Consider the following 12,869-nt stretch of genomic DNA (forward strand, 5'->3'; position numbering starts at 1 on the left):
CGTCCAGCAGCACCACGGCGTGGTAGGCGCCGGCCAGCAGGCGGCCGCGCAGCTCGGCGTTGGGCACGATGTGCTCCAGGCCCATGGCGCCCTTGGCGCGGCGCCGCACGATGGTGCTGAAGCGCACGTTGACCGAGCCGGCGATGTGGCCGGCGTTGAAAGCGAAGAAGGAGCGGCAGTCCAGCAGCAGGCACTGCGCCGCGCGCTCCCGCAGCAGCGCCCGCAGGCCTCCGGCGTCCAGCGAGCCCACCTCCAAGACCATGGCCGGCCCCAGCGCCCCCAGCGTGCAAGTACTCCTGTGTTCTTTGTCCTCCGAAGCCAAGGGCAGGGAAGCGGCTTTCTAGGAAGAGCCCGACCCCGGCGACTTTCTTTGCGCGGAACCCAAACTGCTTTTGGACTGAGCGAGGGGCTGTGGTGCGGGTTTTCTTGCTGCTCCCCTGACTGTCCCTGCGGCCCGCGTCGCACGTTCCGCCCCGGTGTCCTTCGCAGCGAGCTCTGCCCCGGGGAGTGCGTTTATATGTGGCCCTCCAGGGGCGGGGCAGGGCGGGCGCTCAGGGGGAGGGGAGTTGTTTGTTTGAATGGCGGTCACGTGACCGGGCGGTGACGTCACCCGCCCTGCCCGGCTTGGCGCCGGCAGAGCCAGAGGCGAAGACGTCACCGGCCTCGGAGCGAGATCCGCTTGGCCGCGCGCTGGCTGGGCCCCGGCCCCGCAGCCCGGCCGGCCAGAGAGGCTTAGTAACCAGCCCAAGGTCACCTGGCTAAGAAATAGAAGAATGAATCTGAAGGAAAAAATTTTACCCCCGCCGCGCCCCCTCCCCGCGTCCCCGCCGCCGCCCGGAGCGGAAAGTGGCTTCCTGCGCTCTTGCACACACGTGTGCCCCTTCCCTCATTTCCTCGTCCCCAACTGGGGGGAAACAGAGTCCCAAGGAGAAGCGATTTACTTGCCCAGTGTCACACGGCTGGGGGCGCGGGGACAGGATGGAGAGGAGCCTGAAATGAAGGTTGGAGAAAATTTTAACAGATGTGTCCGTAGAAATGTCGTTCCTATCACGAACAACCGGGGCGCGTTGGGGTGGGAATGTTTTTCTGTTTTCCAGACTTTCCTGTTACTTAAAAAAAAACAAAACAATACATTTAATAAGTAAAATACCTTCCAATCAGACCCCTGGTGGGAAAGTGTTCTCTCTACTCGTGGGGTCCCTAAAACACTTTGAGCCGAGGCAGGTGGGTCAGGGGGTTAAAATCTCTGGGGGGTTCACAAGGCGCCCTTGTGGATTGAGGAGTTCTGGTGTTTGGGTGGCGATCGACAGCGCCCCCCAGGGGCCGCACGACACGTTTCTGGTTAGATTTGCTGGAGACAGATGGAGCCGCTCCGTTTCTTTATCCCACAAACACATACTGACTGGGGAGCTCTTAAGAGCTGGGCTTGAGCGCTCCAAAAGGAGCCAAGCCCGACACCCTCGTCCTGGTTTCCTCCATCTACAAGGGCTGAATTCGAAATCCAATCCTGTGGCGCTTAAGGAGGATTTCCAGGACCTGCACACACGTTTGGGAGGACCCCCATTCAGTCACCCGCGCTCTGAGGCCCTAGCGACGGCCCTCTGGGCAGTGGAGGCCGCTGCGGTGGCACCGAAACGCTAGGTACACAAACATTGCGCCACAGGGCGCGGGTGCCGACTCTGGAACATTCTGCGGTTTCTTCCCTTCTGCTCTTGGGGGGAAGGGGGATTTCACTGCCACCCTATGTCGTTAGATCTGTGATTGTATCACCATAGATGACTTCTGCATTTGCATCGCTTAGCTACTGTGTTTACACACGCTCGAACTTTCTGCCTAAGTTCTAGAAAAGTTCGGAGCCTAGTGCTTTTTTTTTTTTAAAGGGAGATTTCTACCTTCAGAAGAGCATCGGTGAAAGGCAGCAAAGAGGTCTTCAGATAATGGCCACACTCACCCCTTATCTTAAAAAAAAAAAAAAGAATTTCTTTTGTTTATATTACTTATTCAGCTGAGGAACTCAACATATTTTTTGCATTCAATCATAAAATGTTAGAGCTGCTGGCTTTTCACAGCGTGTCAGTTTGATCTGCCCCCTTTTTTTTTTTTTTTTACCAAGAACATTTATTATTCCGTCCCATCCACATTTTTAAAAAGGAAAAAAAATTGATTTTTAAAAATTAAAAGAAAACCTTTTTATATACATATTCATTGGTGGCGTCACAGCCCAGCCCTGGAGTCAGGTGTCTGCTGAGTGCAGTGGGTTTTTCCTCTTTACCCCTTACTGGAGAGAGCAGAGCTGGGACCCCGCGCTGTCCTTCCACTGCTGGGTGATCCTGCTAGGCACATCTCTTCCCCAGCTGAGCCTCTGAGCCCACGTCTGTACAATGGGTTTATAACTGGCTACTTTGTGGGTGGTTTGAGGCCCAGGCGAGAGATGGTAGGTGTGAGCTTCCAGGCCCTACCGTGCCCCTTTTCCTGATGATTCACTACATTTCTTGGTTTTCCGCTGCCCAGCAGAGCAGCCTTATATCACCATGCCGCTGTGTGTTTCAGGGTCTGGCACCAGAACCTAGGGGTGTCTCCACAAGACACCAGAAGGTGTGGCGAGGCAGAGGCCCAGCTCAGGGGAAGGTCCCTCCTTGAGACCAACTGACACAATGGCTTCGGTGTTGCCACCGAGACCCCCAGTCCAGGCAGTGACGATGCCGCTTCTGGCTGGAGATGGAGCCAAAGAGAGACCAGCACGATCTGGTCTGTGGTGACAACAGAAGCAGCAAGGGCCTGGCAGCCAAAGGGGACAGACTGAGTCTTTCTGACCTGGGCTCCTCCCAATGTTAGGTGTGCCTAGGAATAAACCTAGAGGTGGTACTGGGCGGTGGGAATGGTTTGGGTTCCGAAGGCGAAGGCGGGGCCTGGACTCCCACCTTTCATATGTGGGCCTGCAGAAGTCACTTGCCCTTGCCGAGCCCCTGCCTGCTCCCTTCTGTGGTGTCTCCAGGGGACTGTGGGGAGACTCGGTGTAGCTAGGGTTGGCATCACCCCACAATCGCTGTCCGCATCCTGCCCTCAAAGTCAGCTTTGGATCTGTCCCGGGAGCACGGGAGAGGAAAGGGTGGCTCCTTGTCTGCTCTGTGACCTTGGGCAAGAGGCTTAATGTTCCTGAGCCTCGGTTTCTCCATCTTTAAACTGGGACTGTGGCCCTCGTAGGGCTGAGGAAGACCACGTCTGAGATAGCGCCAGGTGCAGGGGTGCTCTTGGGGGGGGGGGCTGCCTCCGACTGCTCCTGTTCTCTTGCGGAACCACAGCCCTTTCACTGTCCCCCCTGGGCTGTTGGAGAGCTCCCCTCTCTGCTCAGTACCCTCTACGACTCCCTCTTTCCCACCCATCCAGCCCTCATCCACTCTCCTGTGGTCCCCTAGGAGAACTTGGTGGGCCTGTGATCACTGGATGTCTCTCGTCCTTCCCACCCCCACACCTGCGCTCACGTGGCTCCTCCTCCTCCTCTGCCTTGTTGCTGTCCCCTTTGGGTTGGGCCATAATCTTTCCCCATCCTCCAAGACCCAGCCAAAGTGCCTCCGAGAAGCCTTCTCTGGTTTCTCCAACTTTTCCGGCCCCTGGGCCCTGGAGGACTTTGTCCCAACATTCGGATTGTGTCAAAGTCCCGGAGATCCTCCCCTCCCCTCCCTGACTTGCTTGGGGGCAGGGCTGTGACTTTCTCCTCTTTGCCTTCCCCACCCTCCCACCTTGGGTGCAGCCCTGGCACCTAGTAGGTCCACAATTCATTGTGCGGTGGAAGAATATTTTCAAAGAGCACTGCTGAAAAGTATCAGAAGAGAACGGGACAGAAATGGCCACTTATTAAGCTTCTCCCCTGCACCAGCTGCATTACAGGCATCATCTCAAGAACTAAGCGGGATATGATTATGAACTGATCCCACAAGGTGCTTGTTATCCCCATTCCACAGGCAAGGAAACAGGCTCAGAGAGGGGACGTACCCACAGCCGATGACCATGAGACGCGGGACAAGACCCCGGGCCTGTCTGACCGAGAGATGGAGCGGACCCAGCCATCCAGCTGTGGGAACCTCAGCCTGTAGATGCCTCTGCCTGTGCAAACCCACCCTAGGCAGCGCTGGCTGAAGTCTCTGCCTCTCGGCTTGTCTGGAGCTCTGCTCACTCTGGGCAGAGTGGTCCCCAGCATCAGTTCTGAAGGGAGCCCGAACGTCCTAGGATCCCCTGAGTCAGGCTCTGGTGTCACTGCTGCCTCTCCCAAGCCACTTGGTGCTTGGGATTTGGGGGAGCCAGAGGCAGGGAGACTCAGCAGCCGCTTGGCCCATGGGTGACTTCACCCTCCACACTCAGGCAGTTAGGATAGAGCAAGCTGATATTGCACAATCCTTACAAACAGAACTCCATGGTCAGGCCTGGCAGAGCTTGCAGCACTGTGTCATGTCAGCGAGCCCCCTCCTTTGAGACAAGGGCCCAGAGAGGTTAGGCAACCTCTCCAAAGTCACACAGTGTTCAGAACATTCTAACTTTGCTCAGCTTGTGTGAGCCGTTCACCTTTGTTTGAACCCTCAAACATTTATCTCTAGAGGCTGGGATTACTTTCATTTTCTTCCCTATAACTCTGTATGGTTCGAAGTTTTCAACACAAATGTGGAAATTTTGTAATCAAGAATGAAAGTTAAAAATATTGGCAGGCAACCATATTTAGGCTAAACCATATTTATATTTAGGGCAACTTATTAAAAAAAGTTGCAGCGTTAGACCGCTTGGGTTAGAACCCCAGCTTGACCACGCACCTGCTGTGTGTCCTTGGGCAAGTTACCTCTCTGAGACTCAGTTTCCTCACGTGTGAAATGAGAATAATAATAGCATTTTTCTTGTAGGGACAATATGAAGATCGCAAGAGACAGGGGTCAGCAAACTACAACCCATGAGCCAAAATCTAACCCATTCCCTCTTCCTGTACGACCCACATGTTAAGAAAGGTTTATACATTTTAAATGGAGGAAAATCGAAGGGTATTTCGTGACACGAGAAAGTTGTACACCATTCACATTTCCGTGTCCACAAGTAAAGTTTTATTGGGACACGACCACGCCCATTCGCTTACTATCCTCTGAGGCTGCTTTCAGACTACAATGGGAGGTGACTAGTTGTGACACTGTGAGGTTCACAAAGCCTAAAACATTTACCTCTGTCCCCTTACAGGAAAAGTCGGCCAAGCCGATATGAGGTCATGGATGAAATGTGCTTTAGAACAATGCCTGGCTCAAGGTAAGCGTTTAGTAAACTTTGATGTTATTAATATATGGATATTTATAAAATCTTACCTAGGATGAGTTTAAAAGCAGTCATCTCTTTTAGAATAGATTTCGTTGGGCCTCAGGCATGTTAAAATACAAAATTCAACTGAGTAAATTTGACGACCTAATTGGCTTTATTAAAGGATTCGTGAATCAGGCAGCCAGAAGGGGTTGTACAAAATGGAAAATATTGATAGGCAGAAAGAGGCCGGACTCTGAAGAGTGGATGATGTGAGCCTAGGACGCCGTCCCTAGGGAGAAGGCAGGGGGTCTCGTCAGGCAGATTGCCTCACTCGTGTTGGTCTGGAAGTTCCAGACTGATTGGTTTAAAATTCCAGTCCTGGGAGAGGCTCGAACTGCACCGAGGTTAATTAAGTTTGGTTTGGTGACGTGGCTTAGCCAAAGTGACTCCATTTTGGCTGCTGCTCTTTTTCTTCTTTTTTTTTTTTCTAACGGGCACATCTTTCATATGGTCACGTTCTGAAAGGGGAATGTCATGGTTAATTGACATAATTAATTGACGGCGATTTTCTTTCTTAACGGTGTATAAGTTAATGAGAGGGCCTTAAATCACTGACATCTTAGATCCAGTAGAATACAGTCATGTAAAAAGGTTTAAGACGGACCGAAATTAAAATGCCACAGTCATTCCATTAACAAATACTCTAGCATGAGGACAGACTAGCTAACGAACAGGTACGACCCAGGTGCCAAGCGCCAGGGTAGACATTGGGGAGGCTCAGACAAGGGGCCCTCACTCATCTTGTCATGAGGAAAGATGCCCAGAACAGGGGACAGCTACCTGGAGATAAACACTGGTGTAGAATAGAAATGTCTGGACGAAATACCTCTGAGAGACGGGCCCGTTATCTACCACTTTCCCCTTGGGAGATTTCGTTTCCTCTCCCGCAAAATGGGGCAGTAATAACCCCAAGAGACCAACTGTCAGATTCACTGTGGGACCAGACGAATCCCAGCAGCCTGTGTGAACAGTCCCCGTGGCTGGCCATTTCTGTCTGTCCCACTAGCCCGGGAGCTGGGACTTGGTTTCTCGCCTCTCTTTGTCCCCAGCATAAACCTCGAAGCAGGTTCGTTGGACAGGCACATGAAAACAAGCCGAGCAGAGGAACCAGGAAGTAGCAGGGCCTCCATGACTCAGGCAAGCCTGTCCCTGAACCAAGGACACAGCCTGCCAGCATGGCCCTAAGCCACACCCCGGCCACTGGGGGAACTGACGCCAGGCGAGAAGCGACAGCTTTCTGTTGTTAGCTAATGTTTTTAGACAGAGTATAAATTGAGACATAATTTCCTTTTCATGATTAGAAAACACTAATTAATGTTGGAGGGAGCAAATGAGGTCATAGTTTTTCCTCAGGGACGAGGAAGAAACGTTATTGGTGGCACGTTCCAAATCACAGCTGAAGACTCAGAAATTATGCATCCCAATTTCGCCCTTGGGGGTACGTTTTTTGGAGGGCAGCTCTTATTAATGATCATCGCCAAACTCTACTGAGCACGTGCTGTGCTCCCGGCACTCTGCCAAGTGCCTTATGGTCCTTTGCTCGTGTGATCGTGACACCCGTGAGGCAGGTGCCATTGCCACCCCCGTGTGAGGAGGCGAGGCACCTAAGTGGGACCCAGAGAAGTTAACTAACTTGTCCTAAGGCGCGCAGCCAGGAAGCGGCTCCGCTGGGTGCCCGGTGCTCCCTCCCTCCCTCCCTCCATTTCCTAAGTCCTTTGTCCTTATCACTGCACAACACACCGTGGGCGTGTCACGAGGGTGGCATGTCGCACCATTTCACTAATTCTTGGGATGCTGACTTTTAGGGGGTTGCTTCTAGGTTCAAGAAGAAAGGAGAAAGGAAATATACCCCACACTCAGGCTTTCTGCCTGGGGCTCCCTGACTCCCTGAGCCGCATGGCACAAATGATTCATTCTCTGGCCTTGACCTCAGAGGGTTTGGCCACCCACTGAGAGTGAAGTCACACCTCCAGCTTTCCAACTCGTTCATTGGTTCACTCATTCGACTTCAGGCAGGCAAGAAACGGGCCTGGTTGGGCTTGCTTGGGGTCAGAGACAAGTACACAAATGCCTCTCCATGTCCCAAAGGTATGGCTGGACTGCTCACTTCTGGCCTAAGAAACCCTCCCGGAGTAGTTCGTTAGGGCTGTTGTAACAACATACCACAAGTAGAGTGGCTTAATACAACAGAAAGATATTGCCCCACAGCTCTGGAGGCCAAAAGTCCAAGATCAAGGTGTGGTCAGGGGCGGGTCCTCAAGAAGGCTGGGAGTGAGACTGGTCCAGGCCTCTCCTCTCGTGTCTGGTGGGTTGCCGGCAATCTTTGGTGTTCCTTGGCTAGTAGAGGCATCAGCCTGACTCTGCCTTCATCTTCACGCGGCCTTCTCCGTGTGTGTGTGTGTGTGTGTGTGTGTGTGTGCGTGTGTGTGCACATGCCCATGCACCTGTGTCCAACTTTCCTCTTAGTCTAAAACTTTCTCTTCATATTAGATTAGGTCCCACCCTAAAATGACCTCATTTTAACTTGATGACCTCTGTAGACACCCCGTTTCCTAATAAGGTCACATTCTGAGGCTTTGGGGATTAGACTTAACATATCATTCTCAGGGGACATAATTCAATCCTTAACAGGGCTGGTATCCCAAAGGTAATCCTCTGATAATAATATGTTTAATACTACAAAGATGTCCATTTGGCCCAGGTAAATATATCCATTTCACACGATCCTCACAAAAGTCCTGAGGATGTTTCTTTTTTCCTCCCTTGGAGTTCAACGAATTTGTTCTGAAGTTGATAGGATATAATAAGCAATCAAGAATAGCCAGGAAAACTAAAAAAGATGGGCAGTGTGGTGGGGGTGAGCCCTACCAGATACCACGACATGCCATGAATTCTCAGCAATGGAACTGGTGTAGTCGGAAGATAAACAGCCAGACAGACCCATGGAACGGGATAGAAAGCCCAGAAACTTGCCCAAGGACGTATGGAAATTTGGTGTATGATGAAGGTGGCATCTCAAGTCGCTGGAGCATAAGGGACTTTTTTAATGAGTGATCTTGGGACAACTGGACAGCCATTTGGGAAAAAAGATTAAAAGCGAACCCATACCTCCCTCCAAATATTGAAATGAATATCGAACGGCCCAGAGTCTAGATTTTAAAAATGAACACTTACAACTTGTAGAGGAAAACGTAAGAGGATTCTTTGATCACCTGGAAGTAAGGACAGCCTTTCAATGTAGAAACAGTTAAAAAAAAAAAAAAAAAAAAAACCTTGATAAATTCAACTACATAAAAATTAAAGATAAATTTAAAAAAAAACAAAAAACTTTTTATGGCCAAAAAGAAAAGCTCCATAAGCAAAGTTAAAAAAAAAAAACAACAAAAAAACAAATGGGAGACGATATTTGTAACTTAAGGACAAAGGCTAATTTCACTAATATTTATGGTGTCCTTAGAGATGAAAAAAATATATCATTTTAAAATGGCCCAAAGCCACAAGCAGATAGTCACAGAACAAGAACTGCACACAGACCCCGAATATGTATAAAGATGCTCGTTCGTAATCACGATAAGAGGTAAGAAAATTGTAACTACAACTGAGAGGCTCTCATCTATCAGATTGGCAAAAATCCAAAAATTTGACAGGACCCTCTGCTGAAACGAGCCATCTGAATGTGGACTGGATGTGAGCTGATGTGACAGACATGTTAATTTGGGTGGTTACTTAGGGGAATGTCTTGTTCTTACGAGATGTGTGAAGAAGTATTTAGTGGCGAAAGGTCACGATGTTAGCAACTTGCTCTAAATGTTCGGAAGAAAATGCACACGTAAACAAATATGACAGCACGTTAACACGAGGACTTACGAGCCAATGTTCTTAGCAGCATTATTCATAATAGCCCAAACTGGAAACAACCCAAATGCCCACCAATTGATTAATGAATAGGCGAAATGTGGGAAATGGATTCACGGGGACGCTACTCGGCAATAAAAAGGAACAAGCGAGTGACAGAGGCTGTCATATGAACCTCCAAGATGTGATAGTGAACGAAGCCAGACACACGAGACCACGTAGTGTCTGATCCCACGTATCCGAAACGTCCAGAAAAGGCAGATTGATAGAGGCATTCGGTAGATTAGTGGTTGTCTAGGGCTGGCGTCGGCACAGGGGTCACCTGTAAGTGGGTTTAAGGGAGGGACCTACCCAGGGGACCATGAGAATGTTCTAAAATTGATTTGGGGCGATGGTTGCATCACTTGGTAAAGTTACCAAAAAAAAAAAAAATTGGATTTATACTCATATAGGGTATATGTCATGATATTTAAAGTATACCCTAATATATTTTTAAAAAGATTCAGTTCATGATTCAGGTTGAGATTCAGTTGACGCCTGACCCAGGAGCCCTTCCTGGGTGGTCATAGCTGGGGTAGATGCCACCCTTTGGCTGTAGAGTCCTGTGGGTCCCAAGACCTAGCACAGCCTCTGAGTCGCGTCAGTACCGATTCACACACTGTGCCCTCCACCTCGGTGTGAGCTCCCTGGGGACAATACTCAGTGTTTGTGGAATCCTCCAGCAAGTTTCAGCTCACGTGCGACTCAGCGAAGCCTTGCTGAGGGAACGTGCAAGTGGCAAGGCAGAGCCGGGCAGAAAGAGAATCCGATTTCCTTAGCGGGGTCCTTGAGACCTAGATGAGTGTGAGTACGGTATACTTAGTGTGATGCAATTTTATCCCGTAGATAAGAATGCCAGGCAAAGGGAAGAAAGCTCGCTGCTATGTGAACGAAGTGAGTAGACAAGTTACTCTTTCCTGGAAAAGGCTGGCAGGGAATAGAAAGCGAGAAGGAAGAAAATATAGATGTAGGTAAATGAAAACCTTGGTTGGGGAATCTGATGTATAAAGATGATAAAGATATGGCTTATAGAAGGGAGCAGAGGGGAGGAAGAAAGGGAGGGAGGGCGGGAAGGAGAGAAGCAAGGAGAGCAAGGGTGTGGGGTGCGGGGGAGAGAGCAAGCAAGCCGCACCCCACAGGGCTCCGAAGGCCCTGAGAGGGCCCGGGCTGTTCCTCTGAGTGGGGCAGGAGCACAGAGGCTGTGCTCAAAGCAGTGACAGGGAGGATGTGTGTCATCGACAGGATAATCATAGGAGTCACTTCACTTGCGAGTGTGAGGATAAGATGAGTTCACAGTACAAAGTTGAAGCGCGGTGACACATCGTAAGCACCAAACCCACAAGTTAGGGGCATGATCACTATTTTCTCTCCCTCACACTGCAGGCTCACAGAGGTGAAGCATCTCTTGAGGTCACAGCTGTCCATCTTGTGTCCCGCGGGCAGCCAGGCTAAGCATGTACCTGCCCTTCAGGAGAAGCCCAGGGGCGGGCGGTCTGCTCCTGGGGGACAGGGGTGCCGGGCAGTGAAGGACGGGCAGAGTACAGGGTGACTTAACTGTGCCACCCGCCACCTCCACTTCCTGGGCCTCTGAACCTCCATTTCTCACCTGGGTGCGGTGTAGCAGTGACACCTCCTACAGGGGTCTCTGAGGGGCCGACTAAGGCCAAGCCAGTGAACCCAAGCCAGGGCCTGGGGTCAGTGTCTCACAAAAAGTGCTGCCTATTCAGGTTCCTTTATGTGGCAGATATTTATTGACTCATGTCACAAGCCACACCAGCTGGGATGCTGGTGACACCAGGTGAACAAAAGAAAAACCCCTACCGCCCCCCGCCCCACACACCCTTAGTAATTTATCTAATTGTCAAAACACCGAATTCCAGAACGGAGGCAAGTGTTTATAAAATTCTTTCCACAGAAATGAACAGAACAGGAGACATGGGCTTCCTTTCTCTGGGGTAAGCTGGGGAAGGATAGGCCATCACTGGAGCCCCACGGGTGGCATCTTCCAGATCTTTATTGACAGCCTTTTTTGACTGACGGGCTACGAAACCTCCAGCCCACCCAGGTCCTGGCAAAGTCACCTTCCCAAGGAGAAAGAGAGAATCTGACCTTATGGTAAATGAAGGGATAGTTGTCTGACTTTTTAAAAAATCTTTTATTTTCTTTTTTTTTCATTTTTGCCAGACAGAAAGCAGCACTGTCAAGAGTTCAAAGCAGAGACTCCTGACAGCATTAGCGCCACCCCACGTGCCACATGGCAGACTGGCTTCTGCTCCCAGCTGCTGGCAGGTGCCCCCAGCAGCAGCTCTCAGTGCTGGCTCCACATCAGAACCACCTGGGACTTTCAAAATCCTGACACCTGGGCCCCACCCCCAGAGCTGCTAATGGAGCTCACCCAGGGTGGGGCCTGGGCATGGGGACTTTCAGAATCTTGCCAAGGGGTTCAACGTCCAGCCAGGGCTGAAGACGACTGACCCTGAATGGTTACCCGTAATGCCCGGCACATGTCGTCGAGGGGGAAAAGCGAGTTGAGGGATCTGCACGATGCTTGGCACATAGTAGGTGCTCAGTACGTGTTCACTGCAGGGTTGATGTGTACAGAGTGGCTTCCCTGCCTTTTTATTTTCTTCCATCACACAGGACAGAGCTGGGGTGGCCCCGGCCACACACACCAGGGTCCTTCTGGAAGGTGGACCGGGGGGGCGGGGGGAGATCACTTACACTTTTTAACGTATGTGCTTCTCGAGCTGCCATTTTTCACTCCAAACATGTATCCTTTTAACAGTTAATAGTAAAGAAAATGACTTGCCAGCTGTTAAGCCACACGTTGACCTTTCACTTCCTTTTTCTGTACCTATTCAAGAGACAGGAAACGTCCAAAAATAGCCGCTTTGAAGGAAAGGTTAAGGTGGGGGCTGGGTGAGTGAGGCGAAGCCAGCAGGGGCTGACCTACCCCTCTCTGTCCCCCAGAATCCCTTCAAAGGTCCCTGGGCCCCTTCTAGGCTGGCAGCCTGCACCTCTGAGGGGCTGGAGTAACTGAGAAGCAGGCACTGGAGCAGGCCTTGGGGGCCAGGGGCGTGGGTCCTGGGCTCCCAAGCCAGCTGCCCCCAGGAGTCCAGCTCCAGTGGGTCACAGTCCTTGGTGAATCATCCTGGTGACCTCACTCTGACGCAGCCAACCAATCCTGCCTCCTTCCATGTGTTTGAGAAAATTCCAGGCTTCTGGGTACAGAGAGCCCACCATGGGCCATATCACCCGATGCAACCACCACACGGTGCTCTGCGAGGGCTGTGTCACGGTCCCCCGCTGCTGCCAAGGACACCGAGGCCAGGCCCAGGGCACCTGGGTGCTGGCCCTAAGCCACACGGGCCCCTGAATTTCGGGTCCCACAAAGCTGGGCTGTGCTTAAGGACACTGCCTGGTGGTCTCTCTGAGGAGCGTTACCAATGTCTATGACGTAAATGAGACCCCCACCCAGGACACCTAAAGCACAGGACTGCCTGGGAAAGCCCCACCCCCAGCCCTAAGAAGGCCAAAGTCTCAGCACCTATTTCCACCTACAAGAACAGGAACTGGTGCTACCAGGCACCTGCTGCGTGCCAGGTGCTCAGATGAGGTGTCACCTGTGCCCAGGTGGCATTCCT

General features: G+C 51.3%; 1 protein-coding gene and 1 long non-coding RNA gene across 2 annotated transcripts in view; one reads left to right on the top strand and one right to left on the bottom strand.

The window, feature by feature from the left end:
• DUSP1 (dual specificity phosphatase 1) overlaps positions 1-503 on the bottom strand; it is a 3,113-nt gene extending 2,610 nt beyond the window's left edge. Inside the window, 1 exon segment of the mRNA XM_025043148.1 lies at positions 1-503. This exon segment is cut by the window's left edge and continues 1 nt beyond it. Within this exon segment, the coding sequence (XP_024898916.1) occupies positions 1-262 (262 nt within the window). The 5' untranslated portion in view covers positions 263-503.
• A 389-nt stretch (positions 504-892) lies between these two features.
• On the top strand, positions 893-12,044 carry LOC107195281. Its single transcript, XR_001516379.2, has 3 exons — positions 893-1,001; positions 5,215-5,280; positions 11,410-12,044. It is a non-coding gene; the product is annotated as an uncharacterized LOC107195281 (long non-coding RNA).
• Positions 12,045-12,869: the final 825 nt, after the last annotated feature.

The sequence above is a fragment of the Pteropus alecto genome, unplaced genomic scaffold, assembly GCF_000325575.1.
Source record: "Pteropus alecto unplaced genomic scaffold, ASM32557v1 scaffold40, whole genome shotgun sequence".
NCBI lineage: Eukaryota > Metazoa > Chordata > Mammalia > Chiroptera > Pteropodidae > Pteropus > Pteropus alecto.